Below are 27920 nucleotides of genomic sequence, written 5' to 3' on the forward strand. Positions count from 1 at the left end.
ATATGTTGTAGTATTCTATCGGACATCGTTCACTGGTAAAAGAAAGTAATTTAGCACTTTGATGACAGGTGGGTGCTTAGAAGTAAACTCTAGATTAGATATACAAAGGAAACAAAGATCATTCCTTTTCTTTCTCCCCCCCCCCCCCCCTCCCCAACAAATAGTGGCAAAAGAAAATGGCACTATTTATTCAACTGATTTTTTTTTCACAGTTAAATGTCAAGGAGAGTACAAATATGAACACTGACAGATATTGCTTGAGATCCATTCTAACAAAAATGTTTTTCTTTTTTTAAATCAACAGATCTAACAAACAGTTGGGCACTGTCAGTTTAAAGCCACTGATAAAAGCTATACAAGCACTTCAGAAGTCAGAAACATTAAAAAAGGGCTATTTACACTTTTCTTCTTTAGTTCATATGTCTACAAAGGCAGCGCACATTACACTTCACAAAAATCCACAGTTAATGATATCAACGTGTGTGGCTAAAGCTTGTGACCTAGGGACTGCAAACATAGGGGTAGTAAATGTAAAGTAAGTTTTTGTCTTCAGCAACCCCATTTTGTGCACTAACAGCTTCATTCAGCCTCAAGCTTCAAATTATGAACATTCTTCAAAGCTTTCACCTTGGAACGTGGATAATTACGTGCTTCCTCATCGCCTCTCTCTTTTGGAAGTTCTGCGACGTACCTGTTATTTGAAGAGAGAGTCAAGAGATTCATTTTATAAATTGCAACAGAGTGTCCTGTGGCACCTTATAGACTAACAGACGTATTGGAGCATAAGCTTTCGTGGGTGAATACCCACTTATGCTCCAATATGTCTGTTAGTTTATAAGGTGCCACAGGACTCTTTGTTGCTTTTTACAGATCCAGACTGGCTACCCCTCTGATATTTTATAAATTAATTTTTTAATTTAATTAATTTATTTATTTTAAAGAAAAGCTGCACATACATTATTTTGAAAAAGTTCATGTGTAAATGTATTCCATTATGGGAAAAATGTGGAGACTGACAATGAATTTACACAGTTCTTCATAAGATATGAAATAATATATTTATAGGAGCTCCCTAGGCCTGTTTCCTTCTAGTATTACCAAAAAAACAAAAAACAAAAACAAAAAACCCCCAAACCCCACCCCTTTTTGGGAGATACCAGTTACCAAAAACTGTAGATGGGCAGTTCTTGGAATTGGCCCAAATAGTAAACTACTAGTTAAATAGTTTTTGGGGCAAGACTTTGGATTTTATTCTTATAAATTGTGCTTTTCTGCAATTTCATCTGGCCTATAGTATGGAGGCATTGTTTGCAGCTCCCCAGTTTACACAGATTTGCAGTTACATGAGGGATTAAATCCTGTGGTTAGATACAAAAATGCTAGTCTGTCATTCCCAAATTTAAAACAAAAAACTCTTTCCTGCCTATCTTAAGAATTAGATAAAGACTGAATTTTCTGAAAATTAAAAGTAAATCTTCTAAAGTTTGAAGGAACTAAAAATACCTATTTAAAATTTAAACTTGGTATCACGTATGTTCCTTGGATCTGCCAAGCCTAAGATTCATAAAAGTAACAAGCCTTAAACTTGGCACAATTACAGATACTGGTAATATCTCAGAACTTAAATAAATTATTGGAATTATCTGTCATAGCAGTTTCAATGTATGCTGTAGAAGCAAACTGAGAAAATATTACTAACCAGCAAGAAATACTATTTTCCACATCAACTTCTAAGGCCTGTAAGGACTCTTGCAGACTTTCTAAACTCAGCAGGCAGGTACTCAGGGATTGCTTAGCAGCTCTTTGACAAATGGGAACTAGAGGGGAAAAAACAGTTACCCACCTTTTCGTAACTGTTGTTCAAGATGTGTTGCTCATGTCCATTCCATTGTAGGTGCGCATGCGCCCACATGTGCGGGCATCGAAGATTTTTGCCTTAGCGGTATCCATAGGGCTGGCTGTGTCACCCCCTTGAGTGCCATGCTCATGCGCTGGTATATCGGGCGCTGCTGGCCCTATGCCCTCTCAGTTCCTTCTTGCCAACAACTCCAGCAGAGAGGGACCGGAGGGCGGGTAATGGAATGGACATGAGCAACACCTCTCGAAGAACAACAGTTACGAAAAGGTGGGTAATCGTTTTTTCTTCTTTGAGTGCTTGCTCATGCCGATTCCACTGTAGGTGACTCACAAGCAGAATCTTTGGAGTGGGCTCGGTCACAGCTTCGCAGTTTGTAGCACACCTCTGCTACAGCCAGCGTCGTCACGAGATTGCTGGGTCAGCGCATAATGTGACATGAACATGTGGACGGAACACCAGGTCGCGGCCTGACAGATTTCTTGCACCAGCACCCGTACAGGGAACGCTGCTGATGATGCCTCTGCCCTAGTCAAGTGAGCCATTACAATTACTGGCGGGGGTATCTTAGCCAGCTCATAGCAGTAATGGATGCAGGCTGTGATCCAGGAAGAGATCCTCTGTGCGGACATAGGGTGACCTTTCATCCTATCCGCCACCGTGACGAACAGCTGCACTGACTTACGGAACAGTTTTGTTCTATGTAGAAAGCCAGTGCCAACCTGACGTCCAGGGTGTGAAGCCTTCGTTCCTCATCCGATGCCTGGGGCTTTGGGCAGAGGACAGGTAAAAATATATCCTGGCCAGTACGAAACTGGAACACAATCTTGGGCAGAAACGCCGGGTGAGGATGCAGCTTCACCTCGTCCTTGATTAAAAAACACGTATAGGGTGGTTCCGAAGTGAGCACCCTGATCTCTGACACCCTATGGGCTGATGTTATAGCAACCAAAAAGGAGACCTTCCAGGACAGGAGGAGGAGGGATCAGGAAGCCAAAGGTTTGAAGGGAGGACCTGTGGGTCTGGAAAGCACAAGGTTCAGGTCCCAGGGGGGGAAAACCAGCTCCTGGACATGTGAGTAGAGGCACTCCAGCCCTTTCAAGGAACGCACCATCATAGGATGGGCGAAGAGGTACCTGCCCTGGACCAGGGGGTGCAGTGCTGAGATGGCCGCCAGGTCGACCTTGACGGAGGAAAAGGACAACCCTTGGAGTTTCAAATGCAACAAGTAATCCAGGATATCCTACAGCAGTGGTTCCCAAACTTCAACAACCTGTGAACCCTTTTCACTAAAATGTCAAGTCTCGCGAGCCCCCTCCTAAAAATGAATATTTCCAGGGATTTTCTCCTTTACCGGAGTAGAAATTATAAAAGCAGTGATCTTGGAAATATAAAATTTGTTTTTATGACATGATTATTACACACTATTTATTATTATTTATCATTACAGGATTTTTATTACATTATGAAAATGGCAACACTCTTCCAAGATCTTACTTTCGTAGCTTGTATCACTTTGAATAAGCCTGTTATAAGACAAGGCTCCTATGTTTCATCAAGGAGTATCAGATGTGAAACAGCATGAAGGTATTTTAGAAACCAACTCAAGAGATCCTCCTACACAGGCATTCAGGTCTTGAGCAGTCCAGGCAAACAACACATGTTACAACAAAGCTTAAACTTGTTCATAATAATTTAAAAAACTATACTAGCTGCCTATTTAATTTTAAAAACAGCAAAAAATATCCACCTCCCTTTCCATTTCTTATAAGGAGTCTTGAAGTTTAAATCTCCTCAGTGTGATAGATATGCTTGCTTTGATCTGCTTAGCTCTTGGAAATCCAGGAACTCCAGGCTGCTGGCCCCGTGCTGCCCCAGGGTCTCTAGGGACAACTCTGTCCGCCATTAGGGATTTTTTTCCTGAGAACCCCCTGTAACATTTCAAGAACCCCCAAGGGTTCACGAACCCCAGTTTGGGAATCACTGTCCTACAGCAAGGCTTGCTCGGCCCAGACATGCCTCTCCGAGGCCTAGCACTCGAACCTTTTCCACTTTGCCAGGTAGGTTGCCTGATCGAGGGTTTTCTGCTGCCGAGCAACACCTGCTGAACGCGGGACGAACACGCTCTTTCCTCCGCATTCAGCCACCCAGTCAGGTGCAGCACCACCAGGTTTGGATGCAGCAGGTTGCCATGGTTCTGCGACAGCAGATCCGGTCGAAAGGACAGCAGGAGGAGGGCTGCTGTCGATAGGTCCAACAGCATGCCGAACCAGTGCTGACGGGGCCACAAGGATGACTCTCGCTCTCTCCTGTTTGATCTTCACCAGGACCCAATGGATCAATAGCATTGGTGGAAAGGCATACATGAGCACCCCTATCCACGGAATGAGGAAGGCATCTGAGAGGGAGCCCTTGTCCAGATCTTGGAAGGAGCAGAACTAGTGGCACTTCCTGAGAGCCTCCTGACAGAGGACTGAGGATCTGTCCCCTCCCTGCCTGCTGATGTAGTACATCGTAGCGGTATTGTCAGCCTTTCAGGTGAGGCAAGAATGCCTGGCAGGCCAGGCGAACTGCTCTGAGTTCCCTGACATTGACATGGAGGGCCAGATCATCCCGCAGCCAGCGGCCCTGGGTGCTGAGTTCGCCCAGGTGGGCTCCCCAGCCCAGATCTGAAGTGTCTGGACCCCTGAAGCACCGACTTGGGGTCCAACTACCAACTCAGGGACGAAAGGATGTGGCTCGGTACTGTGACCACTCAGTCAAGGGATTGTTTGTTGGGGATACGGACCGAGGCCAGCCACACCTGCAGCGGCCGCAGATGAAGTCAAGCATTGCTGACCACGTATGTGCTCGCGGCCATGTGCCCCACCAGATGCAGACTGGTGTGGGCTGTGGTGAGCGGGTGCCTTAATTGGCAAATCAAGTCCGCCATGGCCTGAAACCAAGCTTCTGCAAGGAAGGCTCTGGCCTGTGTGGAGTCGAGAACGGCCCCGATGAACTCTATGCGTTGGACTGGGGTGAACATGGACTTTTCTGTGTTTATTAACAGACCCAGGTCGCAGGAGGTGGAGCTCACCAAGTGAAGACTTCTCTGTATCTGATCCGGAGAGCGGGCCCTTGATGAGCCAGTCGTTGAGATACGGAAACAGGTGGACCACCACCCCCAACATCTGAGGTAAGTGGCCACCAGCACCATGCACTTTGTAAAAACCCTCGGGGCTGAAGAGAGGCCAAAGGGTAGTGCCGTGAACTGGAAATGGTGCCCTCCCACTACAAAACTGAGGAAGCGCCTGTGGCCTGGGAATACAGAAATGTGGAAGTAAGTGTCCTTCAAGTCGAGAGCAGCGTACCAGTCTCTCGGATCCAGGGAGGGGATAAGAGGCCAGGGAGACCATCCAAAACTTCAACTTCTTGAGAGACATGTTGAGGTAGCACAGGTCCAGGATGGGTCTGAGGCCCCCTCTCGCTTTTGGGATTATGAAGTACTGGGAGTAGAATCCCTTTCCTTTCTTGTCCCGAGGAACCTCCTCCACAGCCCCCAGACACAGGAGGTTCTTGATCTCCTGAACGAGGAGTGGCTCATGAGAAGGGTCCCTTTAGAGGGACGGGGAAGTGGTGGGGGTGGGAGGGAGGGTTGGCCAAAAATTGCAGGGTATAGCCCCTCGATATTATGTCCAGGACCCAGAGGTCTGACGTAACCCGCAACCGGGCCAAGCGGTAGGGGAACAGGTGGTTGAGGAAGGTAGCAGACCCAGGGAATTGGCTCGGGCATCGCTCTCGATTGTGCCATCAAAACAAGTGTTTCTGTCCTGCAGAATGCTTGGTCTGGCTGGCTTGCACAGGCGAGCGGGAAGTAGAAGGGCGGCAACAACTAAAAGCAGTGCCCCTGTCCCTCCTCGCAGGTCCGGGGCGAGACTGCCAGGACCTCAATGGGGGGGGCGGCCGGAATGGTTTATGCGCCAACTGAAGTGTGTGGATACCAACGAACGGAGGGGGGCCTTGGTGTCTTTCACCCCGTGCAGCCTCGCATCAGTCTGCTTCGAAAACAGACCGTTCCCATCAAAGGGCAGGTCTTGGATAGAGGTCTGCATCTCCTGGGAGAGACCAGCGACCTCAAGCCAGGAGCTGCGCCTCATAACTGGCACGGATGCCACCACCCTGGCTGCCGAGTCCGCCGCGTCCCATGCCATCTGAAGAGCAGAGCGGGCCGCCGAGGTGCTCTCCTGCACCAGAGTAACAAACTCCTGGGCTCAGTCCTGTGGGAGGGAGTCCTTGAGTTTATGGAAAGAGCCCCACAAATTTCACGATATAGCGGCGCAGGAGGGCCTGGTGATTCACCACCCGAAATTGTAGACTTGCAGTAGAATAAATTTTTCTTCTGAACAAGTCAAATCTTTTGACCTCCTTATTTCGTGGGGTGGAGTTGGTGTGCCCCACTTCTCTTTTTCATTGGCCGCAGAGACCACCAGCGAGCCAGGAGGAGAGTGGGTATATAGGTATTCAAAGCTTTTGGCCAGCATGAAGTACTTCTTCTCCCTCTGCTTTGAGGTGGGAGGGCTGGGGAGGGTGTCTGCCTGATGCCTTTGGCAATTCTCAAGACCCCCTCGTGCACGGGTAGTGCAATACGGATGGGGTGAAGGCTGACAGCACGCTGAAGAGTGTCCTCTTCCTCAGCCATCTCCTCCACTTGTAGGCCCAGGTTGTCAGCTACCTGCCGGAGCAAGGTCTGGTGGTCCTTGAAGTCGTCAGGAGGGCTGGCACTGGAGGGCCCAGTGACTGCTTCGTCAGGGGATGACTAGGAGTACTGAACCCGTGGATGGGGGGCTTGTTCCTCCTTCTCCGCTGGGGAGGATGAGTTAGGTGTAGGTGCAGCCTCCTGAACCTCGGACACCGGGGGTGTCTCTGGAACGGGGCCCGGTGCCGATGATCACTGCTACATGGCTCTGACCTACGAGTGAGCTGAGGGGGGCAACGCCATGACTGGACCCCCCAGGTACTCCAACATGGCCACTGAGCAGGTCACTGTCCTGGTTATCACTGTCCTGATGTCGCCACTGGCTCGGATACCTCGTCAATGAGGTTGGGGTGATGGGCTGAAACGCCCCTCAGTTCCGGAGGAACCACCCTCTGGAGACCACAGAAGGGCTGTCAAGGCCTGAGTTTGCCTTAAGACCACTGACACTGGAGACCGGTATCAACAGCACGGCAAGTGGCTGCAGTGCCGGGGAGATTGGAAGCGGGAGGGAGATCATTCCCACGGCGTCGGTGACCGGGAACAGCATCAGGATGAGGACCTCTGGGACTGTGACCGACTTTGATAATAGGGGGACGGGTGGCTTTCCCTTGGCAAATCACATCGCAACAGGGGCGACCACGACACTGGAGACCGAAGAGAAGTTTGCAATGATCTAGATGATGGTACTGGTGTCCATCGGTGTGGAAGTGGACAGCGTGCCATTGTCTCAAGGGATCGGCAGTGCTCCACCGCTCCTTGGGGAACCTTATCGACTGGCTTGAGGAGCCTTAGTTGAGGCCTGCAGTACTGGTTGTGCTGTCAGCATGGGTTGAGTTCATGAAGGTGTCGGTGCCGGCAAGAGAGTCGGTCCTGTACCACTTGCTGAAGTCAGAGGAGGACCTTTCCCCGGGCTAACAGCCGCAGCAGCAGATGGTCAACTGTGGGGCTCCAGTGTGGATGGGCGACTCGGGGCAGGCTCTTTGCTCACTGCCACCTTCTTCATCGGCGCCCGGGAGCTGTGTTTTTTAGCCCTTTTCTTAGGGACCAGCGACTAAGAATGGTGCCGGGGGTGCACTTTGCGCTGATGTCGAGGTGCTGGTTGACTTATGCCGGGCAGATTCCATAAGGAGAGCCCTGAGCCTGATATCCCTCTCCTTCTGGGTGCAAGGCAAAAAGTTCTTACAAATCTTGCACCTCTCTAACGTGTGCTTCCCCCAGGCACTTGAGGCAGCTGCCATGGGGGTTGCTAACAGGCATAGGTATGTTACAGGAATTGTAGGGCTTAAAGCCCAGAGACTGGGACATGCCCCACTGGGGGCGAAGTCCCCACTGGGACCCAACTCTAACTACAACACTTAACAGGTACTTAACAGTAAAGATAACGATGTAGAAGCCTAAAGGCACAAAGTCCACGATAAGGAAAACTGCAAGTCCTTGACGAGCAAGGAAAGGCACTCCAACTGACCACCACAGGCAGTAAGAAAGAACTGAGAGTGCATAGGGCCGGCAGCGCTTGATATACCAGTACATGAGCGCTGCACTCAAGGGGGTGACACAGCCGGCCCTACAGATACCGCTAAGGTAAAAATCTCCGATGACTGCACACATGGGCGCGCGCACACCTACAATGAAATCAACATGAGCAAGCACTCAAAGAAGAACTTCTGTTCAATTTACTGAGCTCCTTAAAGTAGCTAGATGGTTTGTTATGAAAATATGAAAAAATAGTATAATGTCCGCGGCTCAGCCCTTCAACTCGGGACGGTATCCTCAGAGACGTCCGGAGAGGGTCGATGGGCACTGAGCGAAGGCTTCCCACGGGATCGGGGGCCCGACTGGAGCGGCGCCCCCGGTACCGGAAGCGTCATGACGTCGCACGCAGCCTGAGCTGCTCCGGCGTCGAAGGCATTCTCACCTCTGGCGAGGCGTGCGTGGATGGCACTGGACTACTCCGCTCTACCCGAGTCGGAGGTCTCGGTCCCGATGGGGATCGTGGGCTGCCCAACACGGGTCTAGCCTCCCCCCGATCTTTCTCCCGGCACCGCTGAGTCTTCCCTTGCTTCTTAGAAGGGGAGCGGTGCCGGCTCGTCGACGGGGCCTCGCTGCGCACCGACGACGCGGTACCGGGCGCGGAATCAGGACGGGGCGCCTGGGGTGCTTCGCTGCGCACCGGGGGCACTTCGCTGCGCGCCGAGGACGAGGTGCCCGGCGCGGGGTCGGCTCGATGCGCCGGTGCCGGGGTCAACGCCAACTCCCTTAGGAGAGCTCGGAGTCGGATCTCACGCTTCCTCTTTGTTCGGGGCTCGAAGGAGCGGCAAATTTTACACTTCTCTAATGTGAGCCTCGCCCAGACAGCGAAGACACTGAGTATGTGGATCGCTTCTGGGCATAGGATTGCGACAAGAGTCGCACGACTTGAAGCCTGGGCCACGGGGCATGCCCCGAGCCCAGCACTAACAGAGAAAAGTTCAACAAGTAACTTCAGGGAAAGCTGGATACTACTAAGGCTAGAATTGCTGCAGCAATGCTGGAGCACAAGTTCCGACTACCTTCACTAGCGGCAAGAAGGAACTGAGGGTGGGGGGAGCATGCAGCCCCCTTTATGGCGCGACATGTCGGCGCCACTCCAGGGGTCACAACGGTGCTCCCCCACTACGCATGCTGCTAAGGAAAATACTTCTGGCACCGGTGCACGTGGCGAGCATGCACACCTACTGTGGAATAGACAGGAGCAACACATCTCGAAGAAGAACTTTTGATGTCCCCAGTATACCTAATCTTAACTATTAAGGCTCATTTTTTTTCCTGGCAGAAAACTAGGAAATACGATTTAAAAATTGTTAACTTAGAGATAAGGTTGCCTAAATAATATAATCCTTATGCAAATATACATGCTTTAGCGTTACCATTAAAAAAATCGAAGTTAAAGGGACTATAGCTAAATTCCACAAATATTTTATTACCCTTATATTTCAGACATTCAGCTAGTGACATTGATCATGAAAAGACCACCTTAAAACATCCTCTTACACACAAGGCAAACAAGCACACCCACTTAAAAAATATACATCACCAATATAGGTATATATGTGAATATTTATGATGTACAGGTTTATATTGAAGGAGTTCATACATACAGCTAATTGAAAAACAAGATTTCCATTGTATGGGAAATTCTGAATTTCAACATTTGTCTTCATCCCAAATCTGGATGTAAAGTCAAAATGTTGAAATTTATAGTGGAATAAAAAAAATTCTGAAAATTTTTATTCAGAAATGTCAAAATGTTTCATTTCAGGGCATTATTCTGCATATGCCTGAGCCACTGCAATACTTCATGGGAGTTATTGGTCAGATCATGTCCCCAATTTTCCCAGGGGCTAGGTTCCCCAACTGAACCACATCTCCCACAAACTCTCCTTCCCTCTGGCCCTGGTGCATCATAGGAATTCCATGACTGTGATGTATCACGGGAGATGCAGTTTGGCTGGTGTGTCCTGCGAATGGAGGTAAGAAGCACATGAATTACAACTCCCATGAGGCATCACAGCAGCTCAGGCAAATGCTGAGATTAATACGGTCTTGAAACAAAATTTTTGGAAACTTATGGAAAATTGAAAGTGTCTGACAAAAATCGACAATTTTCCCATACAAAATTTTTTTGCAGAATTCCTATTTTTCACCAAAAAACACTCATACTTGTAAGTAGAGCTGGTGAGAATTTTCCATATCTTGAGAGCTAAAATATACACTATCAGAATCTGAAAAGTGAGTTTTTGCTCGTCAACATTAGGCATACAGAGAGGTACCAGATAGATCTACAGAACACATTTCAAACATGTATCTTACACTGATAGTGGAAACTTCCTCTTCCTCCATTACTTCTTCTTGGGGAATGTCATCACTGATAGGAGAACTGCCCTGAAATATATCCATCTCTTCACTAGATTCATTTTCTTTACTTGCTGCTTGTTTGGTGCGTCCAGCACGGCTAAAATTAAAAATCACAATAAATTAATTTTACAGCACATGGGTCTTTAAGCACACAAACTCTGCAATGGAAAAGCACTTCCAGCTAGCTTTTAAACAGTTGTTCTTAATTTGCTTCCTGTAAAACTTATAGCAGACATGCCCACTTACTTTTTATCTGTAACCAGAGGGTAGAAATTCTATTAGGCTGAGTGATTTTGCAACCAAAATTACTCCAGGATAATATATCAGGAGTACAAGATATTTATGAGGCCAGACCATTAATACGTTTAGGACTATTTACGTTGAGCTTAAATTTGATATATTTTTCTTCCCAACACCTTAAGTCAAATTGCAGGCCAAGGGGTGGTTTTTTTTTTTCATATCAATAACCCTTATGAAATGATAGATGTATCTCAGTTATATTGTTGGTTTCATGGTTCTCAGGTACATCATTGGTTTTGTGGTAAAATGAAAGACATGGGAGAACACTTTTCACAAAGCAATCACTCCATATCTGATCTTTCAATACTTGTCCTCAAGGGAAACCTGCACAACACCTTCAAAAGGTATGCTTAGGAACTTTGCTAGACACCAAAAAACATGGACTTAATCACTGGTTTTATGGCTTATTACGACATTTTGTAATATACACCTCTACCCCGACATAACGCGATCTGATATAACACGAATTCGGACATAACGCGGTAAAGCAGTGCTCGGGGGGTGGGTTGGGGGTGTGCTGCACGCTCCAGCGGATCAAAGCAAGTTCGATATAACGCGGTTTCACCTATAATGTGGTAAGATTTGTTTGGCTCCCGAGGACAGCGTTATATTGGGGTTGAGGTGAATCACATGGCCTGTGACCCTTAATTGCCCACTTCAATCCCTTTATGCATAACACTAACCCCCAATTGCCCACATGATTTCGAGTGGCCACCTCCAAAATGCATGAACCCTTCCGCTTAGCAATCTGTTTTTTTCGTTCCTAAGTGAAGTACTTTGCACTTCTCTTTATTGAATTTCATATTAATTCTCCAATTTGTCAAAGTCCCTTTGAATGCTAATCCTGTCCTCCAAAGTGCTTGCAACCCATCCCAGTTTGGAGTCATCCACACATGCATGCTCTCCACTCCATTATCCAAGTCATTTTAAAAAATACTGAATAGTATCAGACCCAGGACTCACCCCTGCAGGTCCTCACTAGATACATCCTCCCAGTTTGACGGTGAACCATTGATAACTACTCTTTGAGTATGGTCATTCAACCAGTTGCTCACCCACCTGTAATTTCATTTCCCTACATTTACGACATTTGCCTAGTTTGCTTATGAGACTGTCATGTGGGACTGTGTCAAAAGCCTTGCTAAAAATCCAGATATACCATGTTTACTGTTTCTCTCCTATCCAACAGGCCAGTAAGCCTGTCAAAAAAGGTTGGCTTGGCATAATTTGTTCCTGACAAATCCATACTGGCTATTCCTTATAACACTATTATTCTCTAGGTGATTATAAACTGATTGTTTAATCATTTATTCCAGTATCTTCCCAGGTATCGAAGTCAGGCTCACTGGTCTATAATTCCATGTACGCTTTCTTTCCCTTTTTAAAGATAGGTATTATGTTCGCTGCCTGCTAAACCCAGGACTGAGAGTTCAATCCTTGAGGGGGCCATTTAGGGATCTGGGGAAAAACAAAAAAAAACGGTCAGGGACAGTGCTTGGTCCTGCTAATGAAGGCAGGGGACTGGACTCGATGACCTTTCTAGGTCCCTTCCAGTTCTATCTCCATATATTTATTTATATACACCTCTACCTCGATATAACGCTGTCCTCGGGAGCCAAAAAATCTTACCGTGTTATAAGTGAAACCGCGTTATATCGAACTTGCTTTGATCCACCGGAGTGCACAACCCCACCCCCCCGGAGCACTGCTTTACCGCGTTATATCCGAATTCGTGTTATATCAGGTCGCGTTATATCGGGGTAGAGGTGTATTAACCTTTTTAGTGAAGACTGAAGCAAAACAACCATTCTTGATGTCAGCCTTCTTGATGTCATCAGTTATTAGCTCTCCTTCCCTGGCAAGTAGAGGACCTACACTTTCCTTAGTCTCTCTTGATCGCAATGTATTTAAAGAACTTGTTCTTACTTCCTTTTATGTCCCATGCTCATTTTATGTCCCATGCTCTAGCCTTTCTGATTTTATCCCTACAATCTTGTGCTATTCTTTTGTACTCCTCTTTGGTAATTCATCTATGTTTCCACTTTTTGTAGGATTCTTTTTTGATTTTCAGATAATTATAGAGCTATTTATGTAGCCCTATTGGCCTCTTACTGTTCTTCCTATCTTTACTTCACACTGGGATAGTTTACAGTTATGCCTTTAACACTAACTTTAACCTGAGGAACTGCCAAGTCTCGTGAACTCCTTCATCCCTTAGATTTTCTTCCTATGGGACATTACATTCCACTTTGCGCCCCCCTGCCATTGTTTTTATTCTGCAGCTCTTCCTTTTTTCTTTCCTTAGACTCATGAAATCTATCGTTTCATGATCATTCTCACCCAAATTGTCTTCCTTCTTCAAATTTGCTACCAATTCCTCCCTGTTAGTCAGAATCAAGTCTAAAATGGCCGTCGTCCTGGTTATTTCCTCCATTTTCTGGAACAAAAAGTTGTCCCCAATACATCCCAAGAACTTACTAGAAATTTTGCGTTTTGCCATACAACTTTTCCAACCAATGTCTGTGTAGTTGAAGTCCCACATTACTAAAAGGTCTTATGTTTTGGCTATTTCTGTTATTTGTTCTAGAAACACCTTATCCACCCCTCCTTGTACTGATTTGGTGGTCTACAGTAGACTCAACCATGATTTCACACCCATCTTTGATCCCTTTTAATTTTACCAATCTCACCTTCTTCTGGACCTCAGACAAGTGTATACATTCTTGTTGTATGATGCAACAGCCCTCCCTGTCCTTCCTGAACAAACTATATCCCTCTATACCAGGGGTGGCCATACTTGCTGAATGTCTGAGCCACATATGATAATCTTCATAACTTCAAAAGCTGGGCACACCTGCCAGTGCTCAGGGCTTCAGCTCTGCAGGGCTGCCAGCCAAGGCTTGGGGCTACCCCGCGGGGCTGAAGTCCCAAGCCCCACCACCTTGCTGCATGGCAGAAGCCCTGCCAGTCTGGTAGGTGGAGAATGGGGTTTGTGTGGGGGGAGGGGGAGGGGCATGGTGGGCTCCGCGAGCCTCACTTTAACTGTAAAAGAGCCACATGTGGATCATGAGTCAGGGTTTGGCCATCCCTGCTCTATACTAATATTCCAGTCATTAAACTTATTCCACCTAGTCTCTGTGATGCCAATTAAATAATAATTTAGCTTATGTACTAATATTTCCCGTTCTTCCTCTTTATTCACCATACTCCTGTCATATATATTGACTGAGCTTCAGATACCTACAGTTCTACAGGTAACTACGGAGAAGTGAGGCAAACCACGTGCCCTAAGACCTTCAAGAATAGTAACTCTCTGTAGACTGTAGCACATCTTGTATAAAAAATATTAACCACTGAGATGGTCTCCAAGTGGATAAAGCCTGACCTTTCAATAGGAAGGCTAGACGAAAATTCAGAATGTTACATTCAGAACTTACCCTTTTTTTTGCTGTGATGGTGGTGTTTTTGGTGGCCTTCCTCGTCTTTTCTGTGGTGTAGACTGTGTTGATTCAACTGCACTAGTTTCAGATGGTTCTACTCTGTTTTGAGGGAGACCCAAATTGCAAAATATCAAATTATAATTAATATCCAAGGTGTGTGTTTTTTTTTTTTTTTAAGAATGCACTATATAAGAAAAGAGACACACCTTTGTTGCGCTCTTCTTGGTGTCCTGTATTGCCTGCCTTTTGGCTTCTGTTCCACGTTTTCACTTTGCCCTTCCTCCTCCTCCTCTTCCTCTTCCTCCACTACTGATGCTACGGGCACTGCTTTTTTTCTGCCCCTTTTAGATGTCTTTGCTGCTGGTTCTTCCTTTGGTGTACCCCCACTAGCTGCTTTAGGAGGTCGTCCTCTTCTTCCCTTCTTTGGTGGACTGTTTTGTTCATCCTCACTTTCTAATACATCTTCCTTTAGCCTCTTTTCCTCTGGCCACTGTGCTTCATCAGATTCTGAAACAACTGCAGCTCTCTTCCTCCCCCGCTGACTCCCTCTAAGTTTCTGTTCCTGCCCCAATTTATTCAGGTCATCTATGCCCAACTTCTCTTCTGAGTCTGTGATGGTTGCTTTCTTTCTACCCCTGGGCTTCTCCATCTCTGACTGAAAAGATAGATTAGGTTACTTTTTTTAATGAAACATTTTAATGATCTTATTTGACTAAAGTGATTTTCAATCCATGAAGAAAAGTAATTTATGGCAATTTTTCACCTTCAACAAATAAAGCCTTAAAGTTAAGGTATTAGAGTAAGATCTTGCACCACACTTCAAATACCTTTGCAAGGGTATATAAATATATATATAAAAATGTTGACAAGATGACAGAAAATATTCTAAGGAAGCTGGCTTATTAAGGCCTACCAACATGTGGGGCCTTGCTCACTTGGATTCTCAGCTGTGAAAATATGCAAGTAACTGGATAATTAAGACATTGCAAAAATACCCATAATCCCATTCTTTAATGGTGGTAAAGGACCAAGATATAGTATCTTGCCTGGTTTTGTATAGGAGGAGCTTGCAGAAAATAGGTTACTTAAAATGATATGTAAATTATGTTCACCAAATACAGTATTCCGAGTTTCATACTTTTGGTGTTGGGCTCAGTATAGCTGAAAAATTACAACACTTGATCTCTCTACCTATACACAAGACTAGATTATATTTAGACCACCCCTCACACAGAAGGGAGAGCATTCCAAAAGGAAACTTACATCATTACATCATTTTACACCAATAATACATTTAGTAAAGCAACATCATCATTATATTGCAATCCAAATATAATGCTTAAATGCATACGGACATCTGCTCTGTCCCCATTTGGTTGAAAGCAGTCATGTTCACCAGTATGCCATTCATATACAGATTGGACATTTCTCCTTTCAAACTACCCTGTGAAGACTTAAATTAGTAATCAGAGTTTATGAAGAGAAGTCTCTGCTCTGGTACCCCATCTTTGCTCAAGAAAAAAGTGGAAAGTCCAGTCAGTGAGAAGGAGTTGTGAGAAAGAACAGGGAAGCTTACAGGACGAGATATTAACTAGAAGAAAATGACCTGGTTACTGTTTAAAAAAAAAAAAAAAAAGTTACTAGCCTTTCCATAACTATTGTTCTTTGAGATGTATTGTACATGTCCATTCTATTGAAGCTCTATGTGTGCTCCAGTGCACAGTTGGAAAGTTTTTCCCTTTGCAGTATCAGTTGGGGCAACATGAGCACCCCCCAGTGCCTCACACACAGTGCACAGGCATAAAGGGCAGAGCCGCCCTGACACCTCTCACTACCAGATAGATTCTGATAGAGAGGGGAAGAAGGGCGGGTTGTAGAATGGATATGTGCAACATCTCAAAGCACAACAGCTAGAGAAAGCTTACTAACCATTTTTTACAGTGACCAGATCATGTTTTCTCAGCTTAGTCATGTATATCTAGTTGTGGTTCAAGTTACCAGTCCAAATTCCAAAACAGAGGTGGGCTTGGAATCTATTTGAACAGGGATTGGAGGACTACTTGTCCAAATCTGACATCTCTAGACTGTTGAGAGGCAAATTTATGACACGAAGACCAGGTTGCTGCTTTGCAAATGTCTAGTACAGGAATGTGAGCCCAGAAAGACCGCAGAAGCTGCTTGGGACCTAGCTGAATGACCTAATGCTCTAGCTGGAGGCATCACATTAGCCAGCTGGTAGCATAAGTGACTACAACTGGAAATCCAAGGTGAGAGCCTTTGAGTGGATAGTGGACAGCCTTTTATTCCGTCTGCAAACACAATGAACAATTATGTCAAAGACCTAAAAAGGCTTGGTGCAGTCCAGATAAAAAGATAAAGCTCTTCTAACGTTTAGATTATGAAGCCTCTCCTCACCCTTACGGCCATGAGGCTTTGAGAAAAAGGTCAGCAAGAAGATACCTTGGTTAAATGAAAACTGGAAACCACCTTAGCAAGAAACCTTGGGTGAGGATGAAGATTCTCTGTGAAGAAAACTGTATCTGATACTAAATGTCCTCAGTTCCCCCACTCTGGTGGATTTCGTAATAGCCTGAAATGCAATCTTTATAGAAAGGTTCAAAAGAGAGCAGGTCACTACAGGCGCAAAAGGAGGACCCACTGGCTTTACTAAGACTAGATTAAAGTTCCATGGGGAAACAGGATCCTGCACCTGTGGAAAAAGTCTGTCCAAGCCTTTCAGAAATTTAATGGACATCAGATTCGGAAAAAAAGTGAGTGGTTATCAATAGGCAGGAGGAAGGCTGAGACAACTGTGAGATGCACTTGCTAACCCTTGATGCTTTAGGGACAGAAGATAGTCCAAAACATGCTGAATAAAAGCAAGGCCTGGGAAAACTGTTTTCACTCTGGACCAGCTGGAGAACCTCTTTCATTTAGCTAAATAAATTAGAGATTTTTTTCACTTCAAGGTCCCAGAAACACAGACAAGGTTTTCACCTCCAGGCCAAAAGACCAAAAACATCAAGACACTTGATCACGATCTTGGATAGACCAAGAGACTACTGACACTTGATCTGAGCTCAAAGAGCCAAGACTATTTAGAAGCACTTCCAGGACGGCTCTGTAGATGTTAGCCATGAAGCCTCCAGACTGTCAGATGAAGGGTCTGTAGATTGGATTGAAGGAGACGGCTGTGATTAGGCGAAATCAACTCTTTGTGTAGCAGGAGTGACAATGTGGGGTCGATTGACAAGGCTAACAACTACAAGAACCAGTACGGATGGTGACATGCCGTGGCGATGAGTAAAAGATTAGCCTTGACCTGTTTGATTTTGCACAGAACTCTGGGCAGGCGAGGGATGGGAGGAAAAAGTTACAGAAGACTGTCTAACCACATCAGTAGAAAAGTCTGTTAGTAAACCAGGGCTGGGGCCGACTTGGGAGCAAAACAAGTGGCACTTTCAGTTGTGTTTTATTGCAAATAGATTCACTTGGGGAGTTCCCCAGAACTAGAAAATAGAGATGCTATATCCAGACAAAGGGACCACTCATGGTGACTGATACACAGTTTGCTTAGGTGGTCTGCCAGGGTTTTCTGGATCCCTGGAAGGAGAGCTGCTTTTAGAAGTATAGAGTTAGTAATGCAGAAGTCCCAAAGTAGAATCGCTTCCTGACACAGCAGTGAAGATTGGGCTTCTCCTTGTTTACATAAAACACAGCCTTTGTATTGTCGGTCAGAACCAACAAGCCCCTTCTCCTTGATGTGTGGAAGAAATGCCATGAAAGCTAACTGGGTAGCTCTCAATTCCCTGACATTTATAGTAGTCGGAGATCTTGGGAGACCAGAGACCTTGTATCTGTATGAGACCCAAGTGAGCCCCCCAACCTAAGTGTGAGGCCCCCATGACTAAAGTGAGAGATTGTTGAGGCAAGGCAAAGGGAACTCCCTTACAAAACTTTGGCGGGATCTGTCCACCAATCTAGGGAGGATAAGTTTTGATTCAGAATCCAAACTGTCATGGTCATATGGTACTTCCTTGGTGAATACACCTCAGCAGCCCAGTCACTCTCTGAAATGTAGATATTGAACTAGTAAGTGCACACTGCCATGTGCCCTAGCAGCCTCAAACAGCTTCTTATTGTGATGAGGGAATAGGTCTAAGTCTAAAACAATGCCTTCCCATCATGTGAAATCTTGCCAGTGGAAGGAGGACCTTGGCCCTCGTGGACTCCAGGACTGCTCCAACAAATTCTATTTTCTGTACTGGAGACAGGACAGACATCTGTGTTTATCAGCAAGCCCAACACATTAAATGTAGACCGGATAACGTCTACGCTGGACAACACCTGCAACCTGGAACAGCCTCTTATTAGCCAGTCATCCAGGGAAGGGAAGACATGGACTTCTGATCTCCACAGTTATGCTGCTACCACTGTCATGCACTGTGAATACCGGAGCAACAGGCGGCAGACGAAAAAAGGGCAGGACTGTGAAGCTTAGAAACTTTCTGTGCCTCTGATAAAATTGCCACAGGGAAATAAGTGTCCTTTATATCAAGGGCAGCATTCCAGTCCCCAGCTCCAAGGAAGGAGTATCGGAAGCTAGAGTGACCATCTGTAATTTTGATTGCATTAGGAACTCATTTAATGCTCTCAGATCTAAAATAGGCCTGACATACCCCCTTTGCTTTCAGGATCCTGAAGTATCATGAGTAAAACCCCTTTACCCTGAGCAATAGAGAGACCACTTCTATAGCTCCTACAAGTAGTAGTAATAGAATGTCTCACAACAACACGGCTTCATGAGAGAGGGTCCCAGAGGAGGGATGGGATAGACAAATTGAGGGATGTATCCCACTTCCACTGTGCTTAGAACCCACTGATCTTTGGTGATGTGAGCCCAAGCATGAAGGAAGTGGGATAGGTGGTCTCAGCAGCAGCTCCAGGCACCAGCGCTCCAAGCACGTGCCTGGGGCGGCAAGCCACGGGGTGGGGGTGGAGGGGCATGGGGCGGCCTGCTGGTCCCTGCGAGGGCGGCAGTCAGGCAGCCTTCGGCAGCTTGCTTGCGGGAGATCCGCAGGTCCTGCAGATTCGGCGGCAATTTGGCAGACTTCCCGCAGGCATGCCGCCGAATCCGCGGGACCGGGGACCTCCCGCAGGCATGCCGCCGAAGGCAGCCTGCCTGCCATGCTTGGGGGGGCAAAAAAGCTAGAGCCGCCCCTGCATGGTCTGCAAAAAGCGGGGAAGGAAAAGATGGCATTCTTGGATATGGTACTCTGCCCTTGACCAGTCTGTTAAAACGTGCTCTTGGAGAATGCAGCCTGCCTTGATGAACTGGCAGCTGCAGAAGCAAAGGATGGTGGTGGATGTCTTTTGTAACCTCTGCTCCTCCTCGGTAGGTCCTGGGCTTGAGTAACAAACCCTGGAAATCGCTGGGTCTGATGTGGATGGAAGGACACTCTCTTTTCCACCGGTGTATAAATCCCTAGAAACTTCAGAATCACTCTTGAGTCCTGAAGACTATTCAGGGTCTCATCAGTCTTTCCCAAGAAGAGTGACGGCCCATCAAAGGGAAGGTCTTGGATTGTTGGTTGTACCTCCGAGAGGAGACCACAAGATTGCAACAATGAAGACTGTCACATAGTGATGGCAGAGGCCATGCAGCAAGCTGCAGAGTCAGATGCGTCCAGACTAGCCTGCAGAGCTGTTATAGAAACCAACCTGTTCTCCACCACCACCACCTGAAATTCCTGTCATCTGGGAGCTTGTCCTTAAACTTTGAAAGTATATTTCATAAGGTAAAACTGTAGCATCCCCAGCAGAGCTCGCTGGTTTGCAGTACAAAGCTGTAACCCTCCTGTGGAAAAAAATCTTCTTTCCAAACAAGTCTAGTTTCTTAGCTTCCTTGTTCTTTGATGTTGATGCCTGGTAACCCTGCCCCTCTCTTTCGTTAGCTGCAGATATTACCAGGGAGCCCAGTGATGGATTATTGTAAAAGCGTTTGAACCCCTCAGGGGGGAACATAGTACCTCCTATCCATGTTCCCTCTTATTTCCCACCCATGTGCGGAATGAATTTTGTTATGTGCACCAATATGGAGGTGATGTCTGACATCACCTCCACGTTGGTGCACATAACAAAATTCATGTGGTGGGGGTGGGGCTGAGGGATTCGGAGTGTGAGGGGGCTCAACGCTGGGGAAGAGGTTTGAGATGCAGGGGTGTGAGGGCTCTAGCTGGGGGTGCAGGCACTGGGGTGGGGCCATGGATGAGGGATTTGGGGTGCAGGATCCGGGCTATGACGGGGAGAGAGGACTCCCCCAGCTCTCTCTCCCCGCAGCAGCACCTGGGCTGGGGGGGAGAGGTGCCTCTCCCCTCCACGGCAGCTCCGGGGCTGGGGACACAGGATAGGTACCCCTCCCCCGGCAGGTCTGGGCTAGAGCTGGGTTTGGGCCCGGGCCGCCTCGGCTTTGTTGGGGCCAGGAAAGGGACGCCTCGTCAGAGTTGGGGCCAGGGGAGAGGCACCATGGCAGGTTGGGGGCCGGGTTGGGGCACCCCTCCCCCAGCAGGTTCCCTGAGCGCCTGCGTGGCGCTAAGAAGGCTGCTGTGCAGCTTACAGGGAACTTAGCCTCCTTTCCACCCTTCCAGCCTCAGATTCTGGAGAAGGGAGTACACTGGCAAGATCATCGGCAGCTTTTCCCTAGATGATACTGTTTCAAATTGGTACACTAATTCCAGAATCCGACAGTCCCACACAGCGTGGAGGTGAAGCAATGAGAGTCAGTATCTTTAGCGCTAATACTAGGCAAAACTCGTGTGAATTGCCAGGGAAGGTGGTACCAAGGGATTCAACAATGCTCTCGGAGCTTTAAACATTTCAGGAGTAGATGGTACTAGGAAAGTATTCTGATCCTGCGACACTGGAACCTGAGGTGACAGCAATAAAGTTTGCCCTTCGGAAGTTGGTCTCAACTGGCCTGAACTGTCCTCTGGAGTCAAACTCCTGTTCTAAGGTGTGCTCTCGGGAGCATTTCCTTTTTGACCACACCCGAATCCTTGGTAGAACTCAACTTCTTTGCCCCCCAATTTTGATGTGCCATGTACAGAGTCCTTAGATGACTTGCGGTACCCTTTTTTTTTGGCACCAGTAAAATCAATCAGCCTGCCTCTCAGTACCAGCAGGGCCAGAGGATCACTGCTGACTGATGGCACCCAGACTGAGCAGGATGGCTCCAAAGGAATGCAGAGCACTAATTCCAATAAGTACTTAAGTCTGGCTGCCCTGTCCTTTTTGGACCAGGGCTTAAACCCCTTACAGATACTGCAGTCAATCAGTCACATGAGGCTCCTCCAAGCACTTAAGGCCGTCAAGGTGAAGGTCACTAACTGGCACAGGTTTCAGGTTTGCCACAAGAGTGGCAGGTATTGAAGCCCAGAGAACATGGCATAACTATGGTACCAATACCAGTACCCAGATGGGAGCTAGTGACAGAAAACTACTATTTTTTTTTAAACTTAGCTAAGCTAACTAAACTATACAAACTACTCTATAACAATAATGGGTACTAACTACAATACCTACCAAAGAAAGAAGGGACTTGCACAGGTAAGAACAGGAGCTTCAACAATCATCATGGGTGGTAGGAAGGAACTGAGGTGGGTTAGGGTGGCCTAATGCCTGAGTGCAGTGTGTGAGGCAGTGGGGAGAGCTCATACTACCCCAATGGGTACCTCTAAGGGAAAAACACTCCAACAACTGTGCACTGGAGCGCATGCGCACTTACAGTGGAATAGACATGTGCAATCACATGAAGAACCGCCCATGTTGTTCTCCTATTACTATTACCGTTTATGATACACACTTGTCAGATCACATCTAATTTTACCAGATAGTTAAGGTTGCAGTTGAGTTTCCATTAAAACTTTGGTTTGGGGCTATCCTCTCAAATCCAGTCATACCAACCCCACAACTGGCATATTAGGTATGTTTTGAGGTACAATTCTTCCACTAAATTTGAAGTGATTTGGACAAACAGTCCCTGAATTATGACACCTTTAAAATCCAAATACTTGACAGCATTAAATGTCAACTACAATCCCCCTCCCACAAAAATCAGTTCTATACTGCTACTATCACAAACATCTTGCTGTTTTCATGTTCAAGAGGAGATACAAATCCTTCAAAAAGTGCAGAAATATAAAACACAACTTTTATTCCTGAGGTCAGTTATTTTCTCCATTTAACTTTACTGGTCACTCATATATCCTCTTAAACACTGAAAAAGGAACTGTTTGTGTCGGCAGCTGTATTGGTCTCAGTCTCTCAAACTTGGTTGAGAATCACAACCAAGATACATATAAACTTTTTTAAAAACAAAGTTTTACATAGTTAATATTAAATTACAAATATATTGATTACATGTAATAAATTAAATGACAGCCCATGTTTTAAAATCAGGTCACCTCATCAAAATTACTGTTTTGCTTCCCTTTCCCCACTTCAATTGCAAAATTATTTTAACAGCAAATATTTTCAAGAACTTCAGCAGTAAGAAATCAATACTTTATGGCACTTTTAAAATGGGATGATGTCTGTTCAGATGGCATAAGTAATTAGTTCTAGCTCTGACATTGTGAGATAAAGACTAAAACTGGGTCAGAATTCAAGGCAAACGGGAAAGGCAAGATGGTTACCAGAACTACACAATCTCAAGGTCCATTATCTTGAGAGTTACCACAGTGTTTAAAAACCACTATACTCATCTGGACATGGAAATTCCCCTTTTTTTCAGTAGCATGGTGCATTAGTTTATTTTCCTGGTGGTTCACGAATACTATAACATAAAATGGTTACTAGTGCCTCAGACCAGGCAAAATATAGGCTATTTACCTGACAGAAGCTTTCAGCATCCCAAGCAACCTGGGGCAATCCACCCCAGCAGAAGAACAGCAACAGATGTGAGTGAGATAAAAGTAGCAGGGGGGGAGCACAAGGAGACGGTGGAACAGAAGAGGTAGTGACAAAAAATAATATCTCTTAGATGCACTGCTTTCAGAGAAATGAATTACAGTAAATGTGGTGTTATTTGAATTATGTTTTAGTTTAATATTTTACTACAATGACTGAAACTGTCAGATATTGTTAAAAAACAAATTGAGGTAGAAGAATTCTTCATGGTGGAAATGCAGAGAATTAATTTTACTGTCACTATGTGAAAATTTTACTGAGCTATTTGAACTATTTTATAAACAAAAGAAAAAACTGTATAATTAGTATAAAAACTGTATAATTATTACCAGTGGTAATGATTTTTTCCTGCACTAATTTTCTGTGCTATATGAAAGTAAGCCATCTTTAAACTGTGGTTAAATCAGAAAAGTGAAAGCAAATATATCAAGAGGTTCCATTTTTATCCTGTTTCTGATCTCTATATCAAACATGCTCAGTTCATAAATATGAAAGATGTTTTCAGATCTATTAGAGGACTTTAATACCACTGACCACAAGAATGTGTGTCACCTGCAGGATTTAGTAGAGACAGGCTAATCTCCTTCACAGTTCTCAGAGAGCTTTGATAAACGACTGATCATCTATCCCCAAAAGCTCTCACAAATGGGGTCCCCTTTAGGGTAATAATGCCATTCCTATAGTATAATGTGTATCTCAGCCTAATGGCAACACTTTACTCTACTGTATCCTGCATTTGACAGTGATATCACAGAGAAGTTTAATTTATATGTTGAATAACACTGGCAAAGGCCTTTATTCTGGACAAACACATCAAATCCCTTGGTGATAACACACGTGTTCATCACCACTGACTGACTTCCATCTTCTAGATATGATTGGAATCACTGAAAGGAAGCAATGTTTTAGTTTCCAAAGCAACAAGCAACAGTTAATCATATTGAAAGCTGGTGAGAGATCCAGAATGACTAAAATGGCCAACTGACTTTGATCTAAAAAAATCAGTGGAAGACCGTGACTCAGGCATGAGCAGCGTCCACACCAAAGTTAGACCAGAAAGGACAGTTACCTGTTCCGTAACTGGCATTCTTCGAGATGTGTTGCTCCTGTCTATTCCACAGTAGGTGTGCATGCTCGCCACGTGCACTGGTGCCACAAGTTTTTCCCTTAGCAGTACCCGTAGTGGGGGAGCACCGCTGCGACCCCTGGAGTGGTGCCGACATATCGCGCCATAAAGGGGCTGCGTGCTCCCCCCACCCTCGGTTCCTTCTTGCCAGACAACTCCGACAGAGGGGAAGGAGGGTGGGATGTGGAATAGACAGGAGCAACACATCTCGAAGAACGCCAGTTAACGAACAGGTAACTGTCCTTTCTTCTTCGAGTGATTGCTCCTCTGTATTCCACAGTAGGTGACTCCAAGCGATACCTAACGGAGGTGGGTAGGAGTTCTAAATGATAAGTGTTAATGGTTACCCGGGCGGAGTACTGCCCTACCAAACCCGGCGTCATCCCTTGCTTGGGAGACGATCGCATAGTGCGATGAAAAAGTGTGGACGGAGGACCACGTAGCAGCCCTGCAGATGTCCTGAATAGGGAAATGAGCCACATAGGCAGCCAACGAGGCCTGAGCTCTCGTCGAGTGCGCCTTGACCATAGGAGGTGGGGGAACCCCAGTCCGGTCATAACACGTGCGTATGCACGAGGTGATCCAGCGGGAGATCCGCTGGGTGGAAACCGGTTGCCCTCTCATGCGCTCGGCCGCAGCAATGAAAAGCTGAGGGGATTTCTAGAATGGCCCCGTTCGGTCTAAGTAAAAGGCCAGCACCCTACGCACATCTGGCATGTGCAGGCGTCGTTCCTCATTGGAGGAATGGGGCTTAGGACACAGGACTGGCAGAAAAATGTCCTGGTCCATATGAAACACCGAGACCACCTTTGGCAGGAAGGCCGGGTGCGGGCGAAGCTGGACCTTCCCCTTATGGAAAAAGTTATACGGGGGTTCAGAGGTCAATGCCCTAAGCTCCGACACCCGGCGGGCTGAGGTGATAGCCACCAAAAACGCCACTTTCTCCGATAAGTGGGACCAGGAGCACGTGGCCAGGGGCTCAAAGGGTGGCCCCGTGAGCCGCGACAGTACCAGGTTCAGGTCCCATGGTGGGACCGGAGATCTAGCATAAGGGAACGCTCTGTCCAAAAATCTGGAAGTCATATGGTGGGAGAACACGGACTGTCCCGCCACCGGAGGGTGGAAGGCCGAGATGGCCGCCAGGTGCTCCCTGATCGAGGAGGGGGCCAGCCCTTGGGTCCTAAGGGACAGGAGGTAGTCCAGGACCAGCTGGAGTGGAGCAGACGCGGGGGAGGAACCTCTCTCCCTCGCCCATATGGAGAACCGATACCACTTAGCCAGGTAGGATCTCCGTGTGGACGGCTTCCTGCTCTCAAGCAGGACCCGTCTAACAGCCTCGGTACACCTCCCCTCCTCCGCATCTAGCCACGGAGCAGCCACGCTGTCAGGTGGAGCGGGGCCAGGTTGGGATGGAGGAGACGACCTCCCTCCTGGGAGAGGAGGTCCGGGCGGAGCGGCAGCCTGTGAGGGGGGGCCACCAATAGTTACAGTAGGGTCCCGTACCAGTGTTGACGGGCCCAATCCGGAGCTATCAGGATAATCCTTGCCCCGTCTGATTTCACCTTCTGTAGGACCCTGCCTATGAGGGGGAAAGGCGGGAAGGCGTACATCAGGGTCCCCGACCAATTGAGCAGGAACACGTCCGTCATGGCCCCGTCGCCCTCTCCCACCCTGGAGCAGAACCTGGGACATAGGTGATTTTGGGCGGTGGCGAACAGGTCCACCTGGGGAGCACCCCACTGTAGGAAGATCCACTCCGCTACCTCCCTGTGTAGGGACCACTCGTGTTGTTGCGAGAACACCCTGCTCAAATGATCCGTAAGCATGTTGCTCTCACCGGGTAGGTGGAACGCTCGGAGGAGGATGTTGTGGGCTATACAGAACTCCCACAGGAGCTGGGCTTCCTGGCATAAGGCCTTGGAGCGCGTGCCCCCTTGCCTGTTGATGTAATACATAGCGGTGGTATTGTCCGTGAGGACTCTGACCACTTGCCCTTGTAAGCGCTGGCGGAAAGCTACGCACGCCAGGTGCACTGCCCTGAGTTCCCTGACATTTATGTGCAGGATCAGTTCCTCGGGTGACCACACCCTGGGTCCTGAAGTCCCCCACATGGGCTCCTCTGCCCACGTCCGAGGCATCCGACACTAGATCTAGCGACGGAGAGGGCTCTCGGAAGGGGATACCCCGGAGCATGTTGCTCGGGAGGGACCACCATTGGAGGTCTGCCACCACCGTGACGACCTTGTCCAGGCCGTCCCTGGCCTGGGAGTACCGGGAGGCCAACCAGAGTTGGAGGGGCCGCATCCGGAGCCTGGCATGTCGCACCACCGAGGTGCATGTGGCCATGTGGCCGAGGATTTGAAAGCAGACCCAAGCCGTGGTCACCAGGAAGGCTGTGACTGAGGCGATGAGGCCTTTGAGCGCCTCAAACCTGTCCCTTGGAAGGGAGGCCGTGGCCGCCTGGGAATCTAACAGCGCTCCTATGAATTCTATGCGCTGGACCGGTACTAACGTGGATTTCTCCTCTTTTACCACTAGGCCTAGAGCTGAGCAGGTGCGTAGCAGGAAGGTTACCTGCCGCTGCACCTGAGACCGGGACTTGCCCTTGAGCAGCCAGTCATCCAGGTAGGGAAAGATCTGCAGCCCTCTCCTCCTGAGGTGGGCCACTACCACCGCCATACACTTCATTAAGACCCTGGGGGCCGTCGAGAGGCCAAAGGGGAGGACCGTAAACTGGTAGTGGTCCTGACCCACCAGGAAATGGAGGAAGTACCTGTGACCCTCGAAAATGTGGACGTGAAAGTACGCATCCTGGAGGTCCAGCGCTGCAAACCAATCCCCCAGGTCTAGGGAGGGAATAATAGAGGCTAGGGACACCACGCAGAATTTGCAGCGAATCAAGAACTGGTTGAGCTTCCGCAGATTGAGGATGGGCCGAAGCCCGCCCCTTTGCCTTCGGGATGAGGAAATACCTGGAATAGAATCCTTTGCCCTGGAATTCCCAAGGTACCCTCTCCACGGCTCCCAGGGAGAGGAGGCGCTGTACCTCCTGATGTAGAAGGAGCGCATGTTCCGGGTCCTCCGCCGACTCCCTGGCTGGAGGGCAAATGGGAGGAGGCGAAAGAAACTGCAACCTGTACCCTAGGGATATAGTGTTGCGGACCCAGCGGTCCGTAGTAATACGGAACCATTGCAGACTGAAGGCAGGTAAACGATTGGCAAACCTGAACTTTATTAACTGAGGGGGGGGGGGGGGGTGTAACCTGGCAACCGGCCCGGCGGCCCCCCACAAGCAGTCAAAAACGCCGCTTCCCTGGCCTCCTGGCCTTAGAGGGCCCCGGATGAGGGGCCAAACGAGATTGGTGTTGTGACCGGCGCCTCTGCTCCCGCTGCTTCTTAGGCAGGGGCTCATATCTGCCCCGAGCCTTTGGAGCGGAGGTGTGAGGCCTGGGCTTGTCCTTGGCCAGCGGGACGTACAGGCCCAGCGTCTGCAGGGTGGTACGGGAGTCTTTCATCCCGTGCAGACGGGTGTCTGATCAGCAAACAGCTCCCGACCGTCGAATGGAAGGTCCTGCATGATCGAGTGGGATTCAGACCAGAGAG

General features: G+C 47.6%; 1 protein-coding gene across 1 annotated transcript in view; it reads right to left on the reverse strand.

Annotated features, from left to right (window-relative positions):
- Nucleotides 1-204: 204 nt before the first annotated feature.
- The window catches only part of PDS5B (PDS5 cohesin associated factor B), a 252523-nt gene continuing 224807 nt past the window's right edge, over nucleotides 205-27920 (reverse strand). The window contains exons 32-35 of the mRNA XM_065403763.1: nucleotides 14431-14879; nucleotides 14222-14323; nucleotides 10440-10581; nucleotides 205-691 (exon numbers count right to left, since the gene is read on the reverse strand). Of these exons, the coding sequence (XP_065259835.1) occupies nucleotides 656-691; nucleotides 10440-10581; nucleotides 14222-14323; nucleotides 14431-14879 (729 nt within the window). The 3' untranslated portion in view covers nucleotides 205-655. The remainder of the gene's footprint in view (nucleotides 692-10439; nucleotides 10582-14221; nucleotides 14324-14430; nucleotides 14880-27920) is intronic.

Source organism: Emys orbicularis, chromosome 1 (genome assembly GCF_028017835.1).
Source record: "Emys orbicularis isolate rEmyOrb1 chromosome 1, rEmyOrb1.hap1, whole genome shotgun sequence".
NCBI lineage: Eukaryota > Metazoa > Chordata > Testudines > Emydidae > Emys > Emys orbicularis.